Source organism: Diceros bicornis, chromosome 31 (assembly GCF_020826845.1).
Source record: "Diceros bicornis minor isolate mBicDic1 chromosome 31, mDicBic1.mat.cur, whole genome shotgun sequence".
Lineage (NCBI taxonomy): Eukaryota > Metazoa > Chordata > Mammalia > Perissodactyla > Rhinocerotidae > Diceros > Diceros bicornis.
Window position 1 is genome coordinate 6,141,453 of NC_080770.1, and position 22,148 is coordinate 6,163,600.

Below are 22,148 nucleotides of genomic sequence, written 5' to 3' on the forward strand. Positions count from 1 at the left end.
GAACGCGAGGAGCATGGAGGACGCGGCCCCAGGACACGAGGTGCCCGGTGCGGGGGAGCGAGCCCCGGGCTCGGAGGCCTGAGATGTGCGGGCCAGCACACCTAGGTCACTGATTTAGTACGGATTTCCTGGGCGTTGTCGGGGATACCGGGTCGAAGCCAGATCGTCCGCACCGAGACCGGGCCGGGGACTCGGACACAAGCAGCACCCACCAGCGCTAAAAAGAGATTAAAGCAACGGGCTACCGGATCCCGGGGTGGGACGTGGTTCTTCATTCTGGCTTCCAGGATCCTTCATCGATCCTTGAAGAACAAAATATTCTCTGTGTGGAAGAGGATGGAAGCGGGTACCTAGCAGAGGAAGAGCGAGAGTAAAGGCTCAGCGGTGGTGGGGCTTTGCCCGGAGGACGGAGAAGTGGGTCTTAGAGCCTCGCAGAGGTGTGGGGGCTGCCAAATGTTGAGGGGCAGTACTGGGGAGCGCTGGAAACTTTTTTTTACGAGGGTAGTGTCGTGCTTATGGGGCCATTTAAAAAAGACTCCTGGATTGTGCAAAAGGAAGGGTTCATCAGCAGGGAGGTCTTCCCTTTGCCCAGGGCCTCGGTCCCCACGTGTGTAAGGTGGGAGAGAATGCCCTGCAGGGACTCTCTGACCTCTAGTTGCCCGCAGCACCAAGGTTCTGTGAAGGGCCCTGGGCATCCCTGCGTTCCTTTAGGGCTGGCCTGGTCTTGCTCCTGGGGGGCCCTCTGGGGGGAGTAGGCCATATTTGTGGGTCCCTGGCTCTCCTGCTCCTGGCCTGCAATTTGTGTGTGTGTGTGTGTGTGTGTGTGTGTGTGTGTGTGTGTGTGAGGAAAATCAGCCCTGAGCTAACATCCGATGCCAATCCTCCTCTTTTTTGTTGAGAAAGATGGGCCCTGGGCTAACGTCCGTGCCCATCTTCCTCTACTTTATACGGGATGCTGCCACAGCATGGGCTGACAAGCAGTGCGTGGGTGCGCACCTGGGATACGAACCCTGGGCCGCGGGAGTGGAATGTGTGTGAGCACTTAACTGCTGCACTGCGGGGCCAGCCCCCTGGCCTGCAATTCTGAACCCTACTTTGTTACTCCTTCTTGCCCTCAGCTCCCCTCGCTCTCCAGCCTGGCCCTTCTCTAGAGCACTGGGGTGGGGGCCGGGGGGGGGGGTGAGGAGGGAGGTTATTGTTCCCTTCCCCCTTCCGGGGAGGAAGATCAGTGCAAATGACACCACCTCTGCCCAGCATTTAGATCAGTAAACTGGGAGTCATCCTTGACACCACCCTCTCCCTCACCCCACATACTACAATCCTTCCTCAAGTCTTGACTGCTCCCCTTCCAAACAGAGGGCAACTTTGCCCTCCTCTTCCATCTCCACAACTGACACCCTGGCTCAGGCCACCGTCATCTCTCACATGGACGACTGTAAGAGCTCTCTGAGGGGTCTCCTGCCTGCAGCCTGTCCCCTCCAGTCCCCTCTCTATACAGCACCAAAGTGACCTTCCTAAAACATCAATCGTGTCACGCCTCTCCCTTGTTTAGATCTTCCAGTGGTTGCCACATACTACACTTGCCATAAAATCCAGACTCCTTACCCTGAACCTTCAGGAGCCGGCCCACCCATCTCTCCACCTGTCTCTGGCCTTCCTCTGCAGCCAGCTGGCCCTGTCAGTTTCCTGAACCCACCACATCCTTTTCCACTCTTGGGATCTCTGTGCTGTTCCCACCACTTGGAATGCTCTTCACGCCGCCCTCCCACCCCCAGCCTCGCCACTTGCTGGCTCCTTCTCTTCCTCAGGGCTCAGCTTCAGCTGCCCATCCTCAGATGGGCCTTGTCTGCCCCCCATCCCCCCTCCTCCGACTCTCCAGCTGAGCCCTTGCTATGTTAACACAACACTTATCACAACTCAATGTTATTTCATACATGTGTCTACTTATTTAATGTCTGTCTTCCTCACTGGTATGTCAGCAACGTGAGGGCAGGGACCGTGTCTTTTGTTGCTGTACCCCTGTGCCTCGCACAGGGCCTGGCCCCACACAGGGCCTGGCCCTCGGTAGATGATCAATAAGTATGTGTTCAGTGAACAAGTGTGCGATCCAAATGAAGCTGAGTTGCCTCTAAGTCACTCTTAGCATGGTGTGGTGATGAAAGAAACAAATCTAACTTCCGGCCTCTGCCCACAGTGCCACCCTTCCCTGGACAATAGCTGTCCCCCCCAAGTCTGTCAAAAAAACAAAGGAACCTAGCATGAGCTGTTCTCGTCCTTACCTTTCCTCCTCCTCTCCGGATCTCTCTCCCTGTCTTTTTCTGCCGGTGTAAATCAGCATAGCCTTCCCAGCTTCTCCACCTCTGCCCCACGCCATTACCTGAGCAACTGGAACGGGAGATAAGACACCAAAGCTCCCTGGAAGGCACGAGGGGAAGCCGTGAATAACCACACAGTCACGCCTCTGCCCTGACCCCTGTGGGGCTGTAGGGTCCTGTGGCCCTGAGGTCTTTGGAACAAGGCCCTGGGGAGAGGGAGAGGGAGACATGACTCTGTAGGACTTTTTTTTTTTTTTGTAAGGAAGATCAGCCCTGAGCTAACATCCATGCTAATGCTCCTTTTTTTGCTGAGGAAGACTGGCTCTGAGCTAACATCTATTGCCAATCCTCCTCCTTTTTTTCCCCCAAAGCCCCAGTAGATAGTTGTATGTCATAGTGGCACATCCTTCTAGTTGCTGTATGTGGGACGCGGCCTCAGCATGGCCGGAGAAGCGCTGCGTCGGTGCGTGCCCGGGATCCGAACCTGGGCCGCCAGCAGCGGAGCTCATGCACTTAACTGATAAGCTATGGGGCCGGCCCTCTGTAGGACTTTTTTTTTTTTTTTTAAAGATTTTATTTATTTTATTTTTTCCCCCCAAAGCCCCAGTAGATAGTTGTATGTCATAGCTGCACATCCTTCTAGTTGCTGTATGTGGGACTCAGCCTCAGGATGGACGGAGAAGTGGTGCCTCGATGCGCACCCGGGATCCGAACCCGGGCCACCAGCATCGCAGCGCGCGCACTTAACCACCAAGCCACAGGGCCGGCCCTCTGTAGGACTTTTAACGTCTTTCTTCAGTCACACACCCACACCTGCCAAAAGTGGGGAATCACCTGACCCTTCGGAAGGCCTCGGACACTGGAAGGGAGTCTAAAGCTGGGAATCAGGAGTCCTGGGTTTCCAGCCTGTGCTTCAACACTGACTCGCTGTGTGACTTTGTGCAAGTCCCTCCCTGTCTCTGCAGTTGTTTCCTTGTCTGTATAATGTGGTTGGTGGCATGAGATGCACATTGAGGTCCCTTCCACCCTTGACACGCTGTGATCCCAAAGGGGCCTTCCGGTTTCCCTGTGCCCCTCATCTGGCCACAGCTCTGGAGAGGAGCTGTAATTGGCCGTCCTGCTTCCCCCAGGCTGTGGGCTGGAAGGGAGCTCTCCAATCAGGGCAAGTAGCCTCCCCAGGCTTGCAGCTGGCACAGCCAATAACACCTTTCAGGGCCAGAAGGGAGGACACGCAGTGGGGGAAGGGGGCCTCTCAACTGTCAGGAACGCTGTGTTAGGTGAGGGATAGGTATAGGGACCCAAAGACGATATGGGGTCTGTGCCAGAAGTCAGGAGACCTGGGTGTGGCTCTAGCCCTACTCACAGTAAGCCTCAAGCAAGTCCAGGCCCTTCTCTGAGCTTCAGTTTCCTCCTTGACAAAATGAGGGGGTTGGATGAGAGGCTCCTTCAGGTTCTTACCCCAAGTTCTTACAGTCTGCGCCACACCCACATTAGAGGTGGCCTCCTACAAGCGCATGAGGATGTAAGCATGTGGGAATGTGTGAATGTGTGCAGGGGGCAGATAGGGAACAGAAGAAGGGGGTTACCATTTCAAACTCTTAACATAATTATCTGCCAGGAAATTTCTTCCTTTCAGCCATTATTTCTCACCCAACTGGTTAGTTTTGAAGTCACAGGAATCCCTAGAGCTCAGTAATTCATTCATTCAACACATATTAGACACACTTTTCTAAGTTCGGGAAAGAGAGTACAAGACAAAAATCTCTGTTCTCGTGGCTTCCACTAGGGGAGAGAGACAGACCAGAGGGAGTGGCCTGTGCCAAGGCTCCAATGGGAGTCTGCTGTGCTGTGCACACACAGAGAATGGTGTTTGTGGGTTACTCTGGGGTAACCAAGCAGGTGAGGTTACCTACTTGCCCACCTGTAATGCATTTGTGGCACACCAGGTGCCACCAGCCCACACAGGCAAGCCCCGCCCAGGGCTCTCCCGTTCCCCGGCATTTCTCCCAGCAACCAGAAGAAGCTTGGCACATAGCAGTGGTTTCATAGGCATATGTGGAAAGACTGAGGAGTATAAGATTCAGAGAGGTTCCAAGACTTGAACTCAGGTTGTCTGTTGAGGTGGACAGTGGGGTTCTGGGCACCAGCCTGCCCAGGTCTGAATCCTGGCTCCATCACTTCCAGGTTCTGTGCAAGTGGACACGCTGCTTGTATTCCCTGAGCCTCAGTTTCCTCATCTGTAAACTGGGGGAGCGGTAATAACGGTCCCTACCTCACAGGGCTGTTGTGAGGATTAACTCAGGTGATGTCTGTAAAGCTCTTGTACACACTGTCAGTGTTGTTCTTGTTATTGCTGTCCTACCACCTCCGTCCTCCATCTCTGGAGAGAACCCTCACAGTATTCTAAGGTCAGGACCGGGGTCAAAATAAATCATCAGTGTGGACGAAGCCAGGGTGAATCCACATCAGGAACCCGGGAGGAAAATCCCCCCAGAGAAACATTACCGAGAAAAGGGCTGAAGCCAGGGACTGGAAAGTACTCCGAGGACTCAGGTGGGGGCAGAAGTCAGCCCCCAGAAGAGGTGTGGGGGAAGCTGCGGCTGCTGCCGCGAGCCCGTGCCTCAATTCTGGGCCCTCAGTGCCCTCTGCCTCGTGAGGAGAAGGTGAGTCCTTGCCGTCCTCGCAAGCTGCCGGAGGCTGGCATGAGGTAATGGCTGTGCCTGCGCTGCCAGGCTCCGTGCACAGATGAGACCAGGTCTCTTCAATCTCAGGGTTGGAGGTGGAGGGGAAATGGGATGGAATTTTTTAAACCCACAGCAGGGATGGGAAGGGGGAAGCTCAGGCTTGTTCGCCACAACCTGGCATGCTGGAGTGACAGGGCCCCCTTGGAGCGTGAGTGAGGTAAGTTTAGGGCAAATCAAAGGCAGCGTGCTTCACCCAGCGGGGGGGACACCGATGGAACTCATTACCCCAAGATGTGGTCTCAGCTGGAAATATAAATAGCTTCACAAAAGGTTTAGATAAATCCGTGGATGACAGCTCCATTCATGGGTTAGGGGAAGGGGGCTGTTGGGGCCTGCTGGCCTGTGGGGAAGGCAGCAGGGAGGTGACCTGGCCTCCCTAAGACCACCCCTCGAGGTCCCTGTTGGAGGCAGGCGTTGGGCTGCAGGGACGCAGGAGGCAGTGTCGTGTTCCTCCAGGCTGGGGCCCTGCCTGAGTCCCCGGGCCCTTTCCTCAACCCCCCAACTCTCGCCATCCACTGTTTGGGGAGACAGGGACACCATCAGCTCTGGGGAAAGTGTCCTGGTCGGGCTGTCCCCTAAGGGACCAGCAGAGGGAGACAGACACCATGTCCAGTCCCAGCTCCCAGAACAGACACCAGGCTGCTCTGCCTTGGATGGGGCAAGCAAGCGACTGTGGGTCCCAGCTAGGTGCCCAACACTGTGCTAGGCACCCAAGGAGAGAGGCCCGAGAAGGCAACCTCCTTGGCCGAGATGGGCTTACTACAGTGGAGGGGGCCAGGGGGAGACTGCAGGGAACTGGGGGCAGGGCAGGGAGGAGGCCACTAGGTAAGAGCAGGGTGGCTCTAGAGCCATCTTGCCCTCTGTCCCAGGAGGGCAGGGCGTGGTTCTCTGTAGGTCCACACTGTTCTGCAGGGCAGTCTGCACATATAGGAGGTGCTTCAGAAAGCTTTGAGAGGTGAGTGAACCCCACAGGTCTGAGTATCAGTTCCTCCCTTGCCTCGGTACTGGTTCCATGCCAGACATGGCTTTTCTCTTTCTGCCACTCACATTCTCCCCAGCTTCTCAAGAAGTCTTCCCTGACAGCTCGTCCCTCCTCTGACCTCTCCTTTCTCTGCATCACAGCCCTTTGAACACCTTTTTGAGTTCTAGAGTCCCTATTTCATTTATCACATTTTGCAGTGGTCAGCGGCTGACGCTGACGTGTGCTCAGAGTGCTGTATTGAGGTGGAAGTTGTCTGTGGGGGCCGGGGATGGGTGGGCTCTGCACAGACGCAAACCACCCACGTCATGCAGACAGATGGGGCTGGCACCTGCACACCAGCATCAGTTGGCCCTTCTCATTCCTTCAGAGCTCACTGTGGCCTGAGTGTCTGCCCTTCCCCTTCAGCACACTGAGCCCCTAGGAGGAGGCCGTCTGGGATGCGAGGTCACATCCTCAGGAGTGGTTCATTGTTGGAGGAGAGATGAGCAACGGCCCCTAGAGAGTTCTGTGTCTGTGCCCCGTGTGGGGAGTCAGAGTCGGGGTGATGAGATTCAGGAAGAAGGCAGAATGAAAAGAATAGAGAAGGTGCAGACATGTAGACATGGGGGGCTTGCAAGGGGAAGGTGGCAGTCTAGAGAGGGGACATCATTAGCAGAGACAGGAGGATAGGGCATGAGGGGCAGACGACAATAATATTTACCATTATTGAGTGCTAACAGCCAGAGATTTGACTTGTATTAACTCAGTCATCCCTTATTCTAAGGAAGGTACCGTTATCATCATCCCTGTTTTATGCAAGAGAAAACTAAGGTGTAGGGGGGTCAAGTGACTTGCCCAAGGTCACTTGCCCAGTGATCCCAGGGAAGGTGCTGTCCATCCTCTGACCCCTGGGCGAGTCTCCTGAGGAAGCCAGACAGTCTGGAGAAAGCCCAGGGAAGCCTGAAGGAGGGAGGCCCGTGGGGAGGGAGGGGACAGAGCGGGAGGAGCCGGCAGTGACTCAGCAGGGCAGGATAAGGATCTTCCAGCCCAGGGAGAGGTAACCCCACTCCTCTGCCAGGGGAGACGGAGTCACGGAGCCCGCGGCATGGGTTGGCCAGGGCAGTGGAACATCCTGCGAGGATGGCGGGGAAAGCTCCTGGCGGGCGAGGGAGGAGTTGAACACCTGGGGGTAACCCTTCTGCCCCAGCCCTCCTCACACACCCATCACCCAGACATCCTTGCAGACGGGGAGCCAGAGCCCAGGTAGGGCAGGGGAGAGGCAGCAGCAGGACAGGACCTGGTTCCTCTCAGCTTCACGGGGAAAGCAGGGGGTGGGTGGGTGCAGTGTCCTCCAGGAGGCCTGAGCTGGTCCAGGTGTGGGTGGGGGATGCAGGGCAGGGTAGGGCTGAGGGTTGCTGAGGCCCTGGGGTTTCTGCTGACATCACGGCCAGCTCAGGGTGAGGCAGGGCCCTCTGGGCTCCGGCCCACTGGAGGGAAAGGGAAAGTGCACACTCCTGCTGCCTTTCCTCCCGTCCTTCCCTCGATGGCTCTGGCGCCTGTGTACTCACGCTGGAGAGAGCGCTCGTGGTGGTGCAGAGGATGCCCTCCTCCTAGGGATGCGGATCCCAGGGGGCCTGTTAGGCCCTGGCAGCTCAGGTGGGGCTCTGAGCCTACCTAGTGCCTCCCTTTGCAGGCCATACAGTCGAGCCCTCAGGAAGCACAGGGAAGCCCTTGCCCTGGTTCTGTGGGCGGGTGGCCCTCTAATTCCCAGTTCAATGCTCATTCCATGATTCAAAATCCCCAGCTCTTGGAAGCTACTGTTCTAGCTGAGGGGACTTGAGCACTCTCGGGGTGGTGCCTCTCACCAACCAGGAGGCGATGTAGGGTGCCTGGCCTAGCATTACACAGTCAGTTCATGTCAGTAGTGGGCAGTGGGTGGTGGGCAGGAGAGTCCAGGCACATGAGGACTATCTTTCTGTCCCAAGGAATGTCTTAGGGTCCTGAAGAGACCAGGCATGCCCCAGGTTAGATACCTCATAGCCAGGGGGCCCTCAGCAAGTCTCGCTATCACTGGGGCTGCTCTCAGCACCCAGCCTCTTCTTTCAAGAGTCCCCTGCCTTGGTGCCCCTCTCCCTGCCTCCACCCCAAGGTTTGCACCTGCACGATATAAAAGGGCGTGGCGCTGCAGGCAGACATTCCTGGGTTCCAGTCCTGGTTCTACCACTTGTGTGACTTAGACAAATGACTTCATCTTACCGAGCCTCAGTTTCCTCATGTATAGAATAGGGAAATAACAGTTCCTAGTTTATAGGGCTATTGTAAGAAAGAAATGAAATCGTCCATGTAAAGCCTGGTAAGAGCTCAGGACATTTAAACTAGAGGCCCAAAGGAGTAATGTGTCACCGAGAAACGCCAGGCCTTGCGGCAGGCTGGCAGAGTCGCTGTGGAGCCACCGTGGAGGGCCCCTGCCTCTCCTGCCCTCAACCGCATGGGCCCTCAGGGCTCCTCTCTGTGTCCCTGGGACCTGGCACGGAGTGTGTATTCAGGGAATGTCTGGTGAAAAGATGAATGAATGAGTGAATTTCTTACCTCTGTAGGCTTCTCCAACACCACACCCCTGCCCACCCCTCAGAGGTGACCGGACTACAGGCTTTCCTAGTGTGACAATCCAGGACACCCCCGGGGCCAGGGCCCTTTCAATGCCAATTCTGCAACTGCACCTGGAGAGCCTTCCCTGGGGATGCTGGTTAGGGGAAGAGGGACGGGAGATGGGGCGGGCTAGCCTGTCCCTGAGACAACATTGACTCACCCCCACACCCTTGGAGGGCAGCTCAGTCATCACCTGGTGCCAGCTCTGCCACCCCCCCACCCCCACGTGGATGGTGAGGCCTGGAGTCTGGAAGGCCAGAGAAGGCAGCAAAGCAGTAGCCTCCTCATCAGCTCACTGATACTCCCACCATCCTGTGGGGAGGAGGGCAGAGGTGGTCATGTCCCATTCCATGGAGAGGTGATGGCCATGTCCCAAGGCTGTGCTGGCCCATTGGAAGCCGGGCATCTTAACTTCCAGCCTAGCCCTCTGCCTGCTGCAGGGAGCCGTGTGTCTATGCCCAGCGCTACCTCAGCACCTCTGCCTGTGGTTGCCACTGCCCCTCCTGCCATTCAGCCACATTTCCACCCTGAAGCTCCACCTCCTCCCAGAGCTCTCCTTCTCTCACCACCCTTAATCTCAGATGGTTTAATGAATGTCCCTTGTCACAAGATTGTGAAATTCTTGAAGGCAGGGTAGGTTTTCCTTGTCCCTCTGTCCTTTACAGGGCCTGGCACCCAGCAGGGGCTCAGGAAATCTTGCACACCGCAGCCTGGGACAGATGGATCTGGAGCTCAGGATCCAGAGTGGGTGTCTCCTCTGACCTCCGCCCTGCCCCCACCAGCACGCCCAGATTGTCAGAGCTGGAAGGGCCCCCCAATAAGAATCCTGAGAGCCACAGGGGAGCAGGAACTTTCCTGAGGTCCCCAGCTAGAAATCAGAGGGCAGCCACCTGGGCCTGGCCACCCCTCAGAAACCCAGGGGGGGCTACTCCTGCTCTGCCTCTGCTTTCTTCCTTCTCCCCCCAACTCCAACAGCCCACCCCCATTTGGGATTTGGCAGAATAAAGGCACAGTCTTTCTTCCAGCCCCCACCCCAACACAACTGGCAGCTCCTAGCCTGCTGCCTTTGCCCAGACATGGCAGAGGGGCACTGGCAGCTTGGAGATGGAGCTGATTTTCCTTTTGGCAGTGGCGAAGATGGCAGTGGGGGAGGGGAGAGGCTTCGCCCCCTGGGTGAGGAGAGAGGGCAGGGATGCAAGTCCAGACAGGAGGCAGAGGGAGAAAAGGACTTCTCGTTTGTGGGGTTCCGGTATCAAGCCCTGGGACTGTGTGGAAGCCAATTGTCCTTATACCCACCTGGCCTGGGTCCCCATTTCAGAGCTGCAGCCCTCAGTTCCTCCTCTAGAAACCAATGCTTTCCAGACTCCAAGGTGAACATTTGCTGGAGCCGGGGGGCAACATGGTAAGCTCCCTCCCCTTCCACTGCGGTCTGCTCCTCTTCCTCCTTGGCTCCTGCCTCCTCCCTCCTTCCCACTCCCACCATTTATTTCCTCTTTGTGTCTCCTCTGTCCTGCCCGTGCCTTCTCTGTCCTCCCTCCTCTTCCCTCAGCCCCCACCCGCCTCCTTCAGCTCCCCTCTCTCCCTTTCCCCTTTCTCTCCTGGCCCCCTCCTCCTCTCCCGCGTTGGGGCTGCTTTCTCCCTGACTCAGCAAGGTGCTTTATAAGGTGCTGAGGGGGCTCAGCCAAATCCAAACCACATTGTCTGTGCAGACACTCCACAGGGGCAGGCTGCAAACCCGAGGAGAAGAACTGGAGCTGCTCCCCTCTCCCTCCCCCTTCCGCTCCCCTTCGTGGCTCCCTCTCTCTGAAAAGGTGGCTGCTAGGGGACCTCCTGGCCAGCCTCAGTGCCAGTCACCCATTGGGCATCTGCCTCCTTGACCTTGACTTGGGCATCAAAAGATTGTCGGGCTCACCCGCCAAGGATGTCATTGAAACTCCAGCGTTCTGGCTGGGGGAGGGTGAGGAGGAAGAGGGAGCCCCCCCCAGCACCTTTCAGAAGGGCCCCTCCAAGGCAGGTTTTATCAGAGCTGCTGCTGATGTCCCAGAAAGTCCCCTACCCCCAACCCCAGGCCAGCTCCCCTTTCCCAGCTCTTTTTCTCCTTGTTTAGGGGAAAAAAAAAAAAAAAAAAACGAAAGAAAGAAGAGAAAAAAAACCCAACAACAAAGTCTGTCCCCCTCCAGTGAGGTAATTGAAAACAAACTTCTTCCCTACCCCCCCAACCCCCCCCCCCCCCACTGTGCAGAAAAGGGAAGAGCTGTCCTGGGAGTCCAGCACTGGTCATGACCATGACGCCCGCTCTGACCTGCAGGCTGGAGGGGCTGTGGCAGGGCTGGTGGGGCGCCCTCCTTTCTCTGGGGGCAGCGGGACAGGAGTGGGGAGCCAAGGCTCTGATGATATTCCAGAGAGAGGGATCACCTTCCAGGTCTGCCCCACCACTGCCTCTCCCCCTTTGAAACAACAAATAACAACAAAGGCAATTTATTACCAAATGATTTAATTGCTGGTCTGGTTCTAGAGCATTCAAGCTTTGGAGACCAAATGACTGTCCCGCAGGAAGAGTCACGGAGTGGGGATGTCGGCACGCCCCAGAGGAGAGCTGTTTCCTCTGCGATCGCCCTGGCAGCCGTCTGTAGAGAGAGGGAAGCAGACCCTCCAGGGAGGGTCTAGGCTTATGGGTCCCCCAGGTATCCCACCCAGCAAGTCCCAACCCAGGCCTGAGGGAAGAAGGAGGGAGAGCACTCCACAGCCAAACCACCCCTACCCCACCACCGGAAAAAACCAACAACCCAAAACCCCAAAGGCAGGAGAAAGCCAAATGTCTTTACGGGGAAGCATTTCACAAATGGGGACTCTTGGGCTGTCCATCGCCTTGAATGGGAGCATTCCCGCTGAGTCACCCGGGAAGCCTCTGGTGTTGAAACTGGTCCGGTGCCTCGTGCTGATTAATGAATTACAAATCCCCCACCCATGTGCGCTCTCCTGGCCACTGGGAGGAAGAATGAAGAACCTTGTGAACTTGAGGGAAAAGCTTTGGGCCAAGCGCTCTCTTCTTTCTCTCGAGCTGGGCAGTGGGCCTGTGGTGCCCTCTTCCTCCCCCCAAGGGGGCATTGTGAGCCGGTTAGTCACCTGCCCCAGCCCCGGCGCCTTAGTCCCAGCTTTTGGAAATGGGACGGGCGGCGGGACAATAGGCAAGGGGGGCGGTCAGCTCAGACAAAGGGCAGCAGGAAAAACACCATCACTTGCTTCGAGGCCAGCTCGCTGGCATTTGGGAGAATGTGTCATTGCATTTACTCAGGGGGAGGGGGAAAGGGGGAAGGTTAGTGATGAGGAGACAGAGGTAGGGTGAGAGAAGGGACCCTGCACTGGGCAGGGGGCAGGCGCCCCAGGCCGACACCGAGGGAGAAGAAGAGCGGGCGGCTCACTGCCCGAGCCCTCGGAGTTTGCAGACGGACTGATGCCCTCCCCGCCCCCTCCCCGAGGAGGCTCGGGGTGGTACCGCCGCAGCCTCGCCTCACCTCACCCCCCCTCGGTGTTGTGGGAGGGAGAGGAGCCCCAGAAGCCCTCCCTTCCCTCCTCCTCCCGCCTCCCCCCACCCCGGGGAGGGCCGCTACAATTTGTGGTTACAGCTTTACACGTCAGGAAAAAAAAAAAAAGTTTGCAGAATGTCCCACACCGAAAAAAAAAAAAGATCCGAAACCGAGCGAAAAAAACCTGCGAGTGGGCCTGGCGGATGGGATTATTAAAGCTTCGCCGGAGCCGCGGCTCGCCCTCCCACTCCGCCAGCCTCCGGGAGAGGAGCCGCGCCCGCCGGCCCGGCCCCCAGCCCCATGGACCTCCGAGCAGGTAGGAGCCAGGCGTCCGAGGCCCCGGCCCCCGCCCCCGCCCGGGAGCCCGAGATCCGGTTCCGTCGTGCCCCCGGCGAGCCCGAGCCTGGCCGGGCGCCGGGGCTGCCCCCGCCAGCAGGGCTCGGGCCGGGGAGGCACGGCCGGCGCCCTCGAGAGGGGCCGGGCGGGGACGCGGCATTCCTGGAGTCCGCTCGGCCGGGAGCCCGGGCGACCCGCAGATCTGGGGAGGCAGCCACCTGGAGCCCCAGCGAGGCGGGGTCCCGGGAGCACGGCGGACAGAGCCCCGCGCAAAAGTCGGGGCGAGCGAGTCCGAGGCGGGGAGCGGGGCTGCGGGGGAGGGGGCCGGGATAGGAAGAGGGCGGGAGGGCGGGAGGCGGGGGAGCCCGAGGCCGGGCCGGCGGGAGGCGAGGGGAGGCCGACACCTCGGGCCGCGCCGCTCTCCCTCCCTGGCGGCCGGGAGGGCAGGGCGGGAAGGAGGGCGGGCGAGAGGAGAGAGGAGGGCGGAGGGCAGAGCCGGGCCGGGCCGGGCCGGGCCGCGGGACTCGCGGCTTCCTCGCTGCGCGCCGCGCGGCCGGAGCCCACCATGCTGCCCGCGGCCGCGGAGCCGGCGGCAGGTAGGGGCGGGCGGCGGGGCGGGCGGCGGCAGCGAGCCCCCCGGGCCGGCCCGCCGTGGCCTGGGAGTCGTTAGTGCGGGGGGCGGGGTGGGGGGCAGGCGCAGCCCGGCCGGACCCGGCAGGAAAAAGTCCGTCACCGGCCGGGGAGCGGCGGCAGCGGCACTCGGCCCCGCGGGAGGGCGGGCGGGCAGGGAGTGGACGCGCGGGAAAGGGCAGTGGCCGGGCCGAGCCCCGAGCCCGGCGCCCCGGACCCCGCCCCCGCCCCCGCCGCCGGGAAGGGAAGGGAGCGACCGGGCGGGAGCGGGCCGGGGGCGGGGCCCGGGGCGCCGGGGCCACACAGGGGGAAGGCGCCGCCGCAACGGGAGGGGACCGGGCGCGAGAGGTCACCGCCGAGCGGGGAGGGCCGGCGAGCGGCCGCCGCCGCACAGTTCCCCAGCCGGGCGCTCGAGGGAAACCCCAAGTCCCCCGGGCCTCGCCTGAGTCCCCTCATGTCTGCTCTCCCCGCCTTCCTTCGCAGCAACTCCACACTGTGCTCCAGAAGCCCTCCCCACACACCCCTCTCCCAGTGGACCAGTCCCTGTTTCCTTCTGCGTCCAGCCTGGCCTCCCCCCTGGGGTAGGAGGGGGCTGCCAGGAGGGGACGGAGGCGGGAGGTCTGGCATGGCAGGCGCAGTCCGAGCCTCGGAGAGGGGCTGTGAGTGGGGGGCACTGGACACACTCCTCTGTCAGGTGCGCTCTGACCCTGACCCAGACGCCTGACATCTCCCTGCTTTCACTGCCCCCGACAGACCCCCGCCCTGCTCCTGAGCACACAGTGCCCCTCCCGGGGGAAACAGGGACACATTCCTCTGCCAGACCAGACCCGCTCCCCCCACTGGCTCAGACTCCCTCACTGCCTGGAGCCACGCACTCAACCAGGGAGGAAACAGGCACCAGGCAGAGATGGCAACAACTGTCACCCAGCAATCCAGAAGTCTCCTCCTGACTGGTGTAATGGCTCCCCCTTCCCGCCTCACAGAGCCCCACACTTCTGCCCTGTTCACACTTCTGCACACCACCCCTCCACACCAGCTACTAATTAGTGACACTTCACATTCCTCCCCACAATCCCACCTGCCTATTCACACCCTGGCTCCTGCTCCCTCAGAGCCCCTCCCACACCTCTGGATAACAACAGCCTTTCAAACTCACCCACACACTTGTCGGACTGTTTTTCCTTCACTTGGTCCCCCTGTGAAGGAAGGTCCCCCCTGCCTGGCTTTCTGCTGGCTTCCCAGCTGTCCCCTGCTTCACCCTACTCTCCTTGAGCACACCCAGGGTCATCCTGTGGCATGATCTGGAACACTCTCACTCCAACCAAAGCCCAACTCCTGTGTCCCTATTGAGTTCACAAGGCAAGGCGGCTGGCCCGCCTGTCTGCTTCTTTCCCTGGGCCTCAGATTCTTCTGTCATTTAGACTGGAAGAGAAGGGCAGGGAGGGGGCTGCTGAAGAGGACAGCAGAGATGGAGCCCCACGTGGTTTGGCTGAGAGGAACTTGAGTGTGCACAGTACAACCCCCTCATGCAACCCAGTCGCCTGATGGGTTGGTGGCAAAGCTACTCTCCTGACTTCTGGGCCCATGCCTACGCACTCACTAAGCCACTTCTCAGCGGACTGGGGGATCGGGAACCAGGGAGAGGACAGAAGGGAGAGGAGGAGGAGAGAGGAGGGCAGCCAGCCCAGAGGACAAGGAAAGACAGGCTGTTTCTGTGGGCTTTTCCCTGGGAAGGCAGGTGGGGGGGGCACCCCCAAGGGCCATTTCCTACAGTCTCTCAATGCCTGGGTCTCACACCACAGTGGATACACCACCCCCTAAACCGCTTCATTCCCCCAGTTTCCCTCAACAGACCCTCCAGGGTCACCAGGATGCTGGTCCTGGTTTGGCCTGAGAGCAGGGCCTTTCCTTCTGGCTCCCACATTTAGCCCAACACCCCTGGAGCTCTGCAATTCCTCCCTGGCTCCTATGTTTTCAGCTGATAGCTCTTAGCCACCAATCCCAGGTGCAGAGTCTTCTGGCTAACTTGTCCTACGCACCCTGACCACCCTGGCACATCACACCACTGAGCCCCCCACCCTCACTGAGTGAGGTCAGCTTGCAGGGTACAGGCCCGGGGCTGAGGGGCAGCTGGCTAAAGACATGCATACAAAGGTATGCCTGCCTGTGCAGCCGTGTCAGGGTGGCCATGCGCTTGCGTGGGCTGAGGATATGTGTGTGTTCATCAGGGGGGCCTCGGTTCCCAGGGCCCAGGGATCTGGATGGAATTAGGGGCTGGCCCGCCGGGCAGGGGCCAGGATGGGGGGTGGGGGTGCAGCAGGAAACGTGAGCTGCACTCATTAGCTCCTCACGTGCTCAGCCAGATTTATAAACACAGGGGAAGACGGGATGTAAACAATCAGTGGGCAGCAGCCAGAGGCAGAGCTGGGGCGGGGGGCTGGGCGGGGGGCCAGGACTGGGGGAGGGGGCCCAGGACACAGCCCCCAGTGGCCGGGTCCACCTGCACGCCATGAGCCTGGAGAGGAGGATGGATGAGGGCTCCAGGATGCCCACCGCACCCCCTCCTAGGGACACAGGCCAAGCTGCAAGCTGCGCCGAGCTCCAGTGCTTGCAACGAAACCACAGGTGTTCTCTGCCCCAGACCGCCTTCAGTTTCGCTGCCTGAGACATGCGGACATCTTGTCCAGAGTGGAAGCTGTCGGAATAGAGGGTAGAGCCCTGTGCCCTTTCTCCTCTCCTAGCCTTTCTCCTTCTGGATTTCTGAGACTTCTTCCCTCTTTCTGGTTCTCTCCATGGGCAGGTCAGTCGGATCCTTCTGCTTTCTCCCCTGCCCCCCCTCCCCAGCCTGCAGTGACACAGTTACCTCAGAACTGAAATATTCCTGGAAACACCGGCCTCGTCTGGTTAATTTCATGAGCCGTTTTTCTGCCCAGATGATTTAGCTCTTGTTTATCTGAAGGCTTCTCCCCCTGCTGTCCCTGTGTAGGGAGCCCAGTCCTCCAGGGGGCTGTCCCACAGGGCCCAGAAGGGGAGGGGGAGAACGAGGCCTGGCGCTGGGTTCCTGACCAGCTCCCCCATGGGATGGGCAGAGCCCAGTCCCAGAACTCTGGCCAGCAGCGCTGCCCAAAGCAGGGCGGGTAAGAGGCGAGCCCAGCTCCCAGTTCCTGCTTCGGCTGGGACCCTCGGCATTGCCACTAACTGTGAGCGAGGCCAGACTTGTCCTGAAGGCTACCTCAAAGCCAGAAGGGCTGTTGCCCACCTCAGCAGGTCTCCAAACTCCAAAACTAACCCCACATTGTACCCATAGGATCCTGAAGGTGACTCAGCCAGATGTCCAGGCTGAGGGTAGCCCAAGGCTTTGTGCAGAGGAGAACGGCTTGGAGTTGTTTTGGGATGTGAAGAACAGCGAATAGAAGGAACTCAGAGAGTCAGCAAGAGCTAGGGATGGAAAGGAAGAATGAGGAGTGGAGCATTCAGGAGGGAAGCCACAGGCTGCAGATGGGGAAGAGAAGAGGGGAGCCTGTCTCCTGAGGGGGCAGTTATGTGCCTGACCCTGCTCTCTATCCTAAAACACACATGCGTGCGGGGCACACGCACGCACACACACACACCCTCAAACCAAGAACCCTAAACTACAAGGGCAGGGTCCCTGAGACTAGTGGCACCCCTACTCCCACGCTCCATCAGTAAAGCCAGCCAGTCAAGCATCTGGAAGAAACAAGACTGACCAGTTGGGCCACAGCAAAAGTCCCCACCTGACATCTTCACTCTTTTCTTTTTTTCTATTCATGAGGAAGATCAGCCCTGAGCTAACATCCGATGGCAATCCTCCTCTTTTTTTTTTTGCTGAGGAAGCTTGGCCCTGGGCTAACATCCATGCCCATCTTCCTCTACCTTATATGGTGCGTCGGTGCGCGCCCAGGATCCGAACCTGCGAACCCCGAATGGGCGGCCGAAGCGGAGCGTGTGCACTTAACCGCTGTGCCACTGGGCTGGCCCTTTTTTTTTTTGTCTTAATTGTTTCTTAACTCCAAACCTATCCTAACTCAAAGTACAAATTGTTAAACCCATATCCAACTAATTTCTAACCATGAAAGCAATGTCACTGTAGAAAATTTGAAAATATAAAATATAACCTAGAAGAAAGAAACCACTCATGATCTCACACCTAGCCAAGCTTAAAACCCAAACTAGCCATACTCTTAGTGACACGCCATCCATCACCCCATCTGACATCTAAATCAACAAAGTCACAAAGCTTAGCCCCAGCAAGCCCTCTGCCTGCCCAACCTAACCACATCCTCCAGCTGGACTCAAACCTGAACCACACTCAGTCAGCCAGATCCCAATAAACTAACCTGAAACTTCAAAAGTAACCCAGCCCTTAAACCTAACCTAGCTCAGTGCCAAGTACAGCCTTAGCCTTTCCTAACCCTAACTGCCTGTACCCAGTCCCGAAGCCCACTGAATCCTGGCCTAATGCTCTTGACTTTGGACCTCACCTAAAAGCCTGGAAAATCGCTTCCTAACTGCTTATGTCCGTCCTCACAGCATGACCCCTGGCCTCTGGCATCCCGGGATACCAACCTCTCCAGCACCATCAGCTGACAAGCCCAACTCATCAAATTCTCTCTCTCTCTCCATTGCAGGCTGATCAAAAGGCCTCCTTCAGGTCAAACTTTTCCCCATCCAACACCCTAGATAAGAATGGGGCAAACCTCCATGCCGCAGCCAATCCTTGGAGTGAATGCTAAATCTTCAATCTAACCCCATCCTACACTTTCCGCACCCAGGAATCATATCCCATCACTGACTACACAAGCCAGCCCTGTGCCCTTCAGCCTGACCTCAGGGGTCTAACCCTACACCCTGCCTCCTATGGCTCGACTCAGACTGGTTCTCGGGCAGCCTGTCTCTTGCGCCCCTCCCCGGGCTGACTGCTCTCAGCTGGCAGCTCTGACATGTGCTGTTTCCTACCCCTTGCCCCGCCCCCCCAAACTGCAGTGGGACTGGGAAGCTGGGAGAGGAGGCTGAGGTACACCTGGACCCTGGGAATGCTGATTTGCAGTCCCTAGGCCTGGCCTCGTCCCTCTGTGCACACACACATACGTGTTGGCACACATACAGTGACTCTTTCTTAGCTGACACACAAATATACTCTCCAGTGTCTACTGGTAGACACACACTCACACAGCCCAAGTCCTCATCCTCAAACACGTACATGCCTCCACTCACACACATACTTTCTCAGGCCAGGAATACTTCCCGCCTCCATTCCCCCTGCCTCCCATCTGGCGTCCCACCCTCACTCCCCCTCCCAGCCCAAGGTGGGGACAGACACCTGAGGGGCTGCCAGCTGCTTCCTTAACGGGCCGCCCTCATGCTTCTTGCCCATCCTGTCCACAGGGGACTCGTGGGGGATGCTAGCGTGCCTGTGCACCGTGCTCTGGCACCTCCCTGCAGTGCCAGCCCTCAATCGCACAGGGGACCCAGGGCCTGGCCCCTCCATCCAGAAAACCTATGACCTCACCCGCTACCTGGAGCACCAACTCCGCAGCTTGGCTGGGACCTACGTGAGTATCCAAGGCAGCTTAGGGGTCTGGGAGTTGGGGGAAGAGAGACAGAATGGTGGAGGGGTTGTGGTGAATGATGGGGTGATGAGGAAGGGCCGTTTTGCTCCAAGCAGGCTCCGGGTCTGGCCTATCTCCTGCCCTTCCCTCTTAGGTACACCCCTCCTCCCCATCCCTGGCCCCAGGACTAGGCATGTGGGCAGGCCTCGCACCCGCCTTGGCCCATCGCCCCACTGGCTGTGGGCCCAGCCACCCGCCTCCCCCTGGGGGCCGGGGAAGTCTCCTCTGTTTACACCGTGTTGTGGTGTCTCTTGCACAGGCGGGGCTGGGTGGGGATGGAGGGGCCCCACCTCCCATGCCTGTGTTCCAGCTCGCCTCTGCCCCAGACCTGGGGCCCTGCTGCTCTGGACCCTTGGGCCTCCCTTCTGTCTGCCTCTCCCATCCTAGCTGGGCCTCCTAGGGGGGGGACTTGGGGGATGGGGGCTGCAGGGAACCCAGGCCAGTAGTGGCAGAGGGTTCAGGGTGTGGATGGAAGTTAGGCCATAAGGAGTTGGGGGCTGTCCAGAGGTGTTCAGAGAGCCCAAGAGAGAAGGAAGGAGGGTCAGAGTTGTCGAGGACCATGGGGAACCGGCCCCCTCTTCCCGTGTTCCTCTTCCACATCCCAGACCCTACTCTGGAGCCAGGGAAAGAGAGGGGAGGAGGGTGGCGGGGGAGCTGGCTCCAGCCCCAGGATACACCGAGGAAATTAGTTTGTCTCTGTGCTTGTCAGCGTGTGAACCTCCCCCTGGGCCCTTGCCTATCCCAGGCCTCGCCCCTATCTTCTCCCTTTCCCTCCCGCCTGAAACGTCTCCCTCAGCCCTTTCCCTGGGCCCCAGGCCTCTCCCCGGAGGGTTGGCAAGACTCTGTCCTCTTCCCTAGACTGTCTTCCATACCCTTCCTCCTGCCCAACTCTTGAGACTGCCTCAGTTTCTTCATTCTGCAGCCCTGCTCCTACGAGCCCTTCCTTGGGGGGTTAGTGAGTACCTTCTGTCCCCCACCCTTCAGCTTCAAGAGGGAAATGGAGCTCTGATGCCCACAGGCCCTCTGCCTTTCCACCCCTTTTCCCTCTCTGGTTTTCCCGTCCAGAAAACCTTTGCTTGACTCTGCTACCCCCTCTAGCTCCCGACCCTTTTTCTCTCCTGGCTTTCCCTGCCAAATTTCTCGAAGGAGTGGTCTACACCCTCTGCCTCCACTTCCTCTCCACCCACTCACTCCTTAACCCCCTGCAGTCTGGCTCCCAGGCCACTGAATCAGTTCTCTCCAAGGTCGTCAGGCACCTCTTCTTGCCAAGCCCTGTGGTACTTTCTCAGGCTCATTCTCCCTGCTCTCTGTTTTACAGCCGCGCTGTTGAGCACTGCTGCCTTCTTGAACTCCTCTTCTTGGCTCTGCATTCTTCTCGTCCACCTTCTACCTCTGCAGCCTGGCCTCCTGGGTCCTCGTGGCTCCTCTTCCTCTCTGCCCGGCCCCCAGTGGGCACTCTCCCAAGGCTTGCACACACAGCCAATCAGCGCATCCTTCCTAAGTATCTCCCGAGTGTTTTTCTCTTTCTACACCTCTCCATAGGAGAGCTCGTCACCTCATTGCTGCAACTGTCACCTCCATGCAAATGACATCCCTGGAGAAACTTAGGGGAGGCCTGTGAACAGAGAGGCCTAGCGTGGAGATGGGGCCAGTGTCAGGGGACATAGGAAATAGAAGCTTTGGGGGCAGGTATCTCCTGGCAGTGAGCTGGCTGCTCCGCCCTCCTCCTTCCCCATCGCCCTCTCCTTTTCACAGCTTAACTACCTGGGCCCCCCTTTCAACGAGCCTGATTTCAACCCACCTCGTCTGGGGGCAGAGACTCTGCCCAGGGCCACTGTCAACTTGGAAGTGTGGCGAAGCCTCAATGACAAACTTCGGCTGACCCAGAACTACGAGGCCTACAGCCACCTTCTGTGCTACTTGCGTGGCCTCAACCGCCAGGCCGCCACGGCCGAGCTGCGCCGCAGCCTGGCACACTTCTGCACCAGCCTCCAGGGCCTGCTGGGCAGCATTGCGGGTGTCATGGCAGCTCTGGGCTACCCACTGCCCCAGCCTCTGCCTGGGACTGAGCCCACCTGGTCTCCTGACCCTGCCCACAGCGACTTCCTCCAGAAGATGGACGACTTCTGGCTGCTGAAGGAGCTGCAGACCTGGCTGTGGCGCTCAGCTAAGGACTTCAACCGGCTCAAGAAGAAGATGCAGCCGCCAGCAGCTGCGGTCACCCTGCACCTGGAGGCCCATGGCTTCTGATCTCTGACCTTGACCACCTTCTCTTTCCCCTCCCCGTTCAAGCCCTGCTCCCACTCTGGGAGGGAGAAACCTGTATGCCAACACTTGTTGAGCCAGGAGACAGAAGCCATGAGCCTCTGGCCCTTCCAGGACTTGGAGGAGGGTGTGATGCAATAAGGCCTGTCCCCTCCCTGCTTCCCAAAGTCCTACAGGTCAGGGGAAGAGGTGCAATAGGCCCCATCCCATTTCCACAGGAAGTAATGCTCAAGGGAGCCCGAAGTGGTTCAAGTTGGTGCAAAGGCTCTCATGGCTTCCTGCTTCCTGCCCACCACTTGCCAGTGCCCACCTAGCCCCTCAAGTGGCACTTCTAGGAAGCAAGCAGGGAGGGGGGCCACCACAGCACATGTCTTTCTGGGGTGAAGCCCTTTGGCTGCCCCACTCTCTGTAGATGGGTGTTGCTCCCCTACCCCCAAATAACTCAATACATCCAATTCAGGAAACAAACATGGTGGCAAGTCCAAACAGGAGGGGATTGGATTGAAAATGGAAGAGGTGGGGTCTGCATTGGAGGTAATACTGACAGCAGAGGCGCAGGGACAGACTGGAACCAGGGGTCACCAAGGCAATCGGCCCAGGGCGGCAACCCAAAGAAGCTTGCCTCGAATTTAGTGCCGGCATCATGGTGCCTCCTCTTTGCCCCCTTCCCAGGGTATCTGTGGGTTGCCCAGGCTGGGGAGGGCAACCATAGCCACAGCCACAGGATTTCCTGAAAGTTTACATTGCAGTAGCATTTTGGGGTGCACGGGGCAGCTCCCCCAGGCCCTGCCCCCCAGCCCCACCCACTCATGACTCTAAGTTTGTTGTATTAATATTTATTTATTTGGAGATGTTATTTATTAGATGATATTTATTGCAGAATTTCTATTCTTGTATTAACAAATAAAATGCTTGCCCCAGAACTGCATCTCTTTGCTTGGCCTTGCCCCTCTTCCTGACTCTCATCACTTGTCCTCATGGCCCTTCACCTCCCTGGCTTCCTTCACTGCTGGTGGAGAGCCTGGAAGCCCAAGGGTTAGCTCAGGAGAGGCAAAGAGCTTGGGGAAGAGGCTCTCTCCCCTCAGTCCACC

At 58.5% G+C, this 22,148-nt stretch overlaps 1 protein-coding gene across 1 annotated transcript; it reads left to right on the forward strand.

Moving 5' to 3' along the window:
• The first annotated feature begins 12,390 nt into the window (after positions 1–12,390).
• CLCF1 (cardiotrophin like cytokine factor 1) lies at positions 12,391–21,980 on the forward strand. The gene is made up of 3 exons (XM_058526269.1): positions 12,391–12,512; positions 18,569–18,735; positions 20,548–21,980. Exons 1-3 carry the CDS (start codon positions 12,497–12,499, stop codon positions 21,040–21,042), a joined length of 678 nt encoding a protein of 225 aa, XP_058382252.1. The 5' UTR covers positions 12,391–12,496; the 3' UTR covers positions 21,043–21,980.
• The last annotated feature ends 168 nt before the right edge of the window (positions 21,981–22,148 follow it).

What these genes read in the sequence shown, in the direction of transcription:
- CLCF1 (XM_058526269.1), top strand. An exon ending in GCAGCTTGGCTGGGACCTAC is followed by an intron (nt 18,736 to 20,547) that starts GTGAGTATCCAA and finishes TCCTTTTCACAG; the next exon opens with CTTAACTACCTGGGCCCCCC.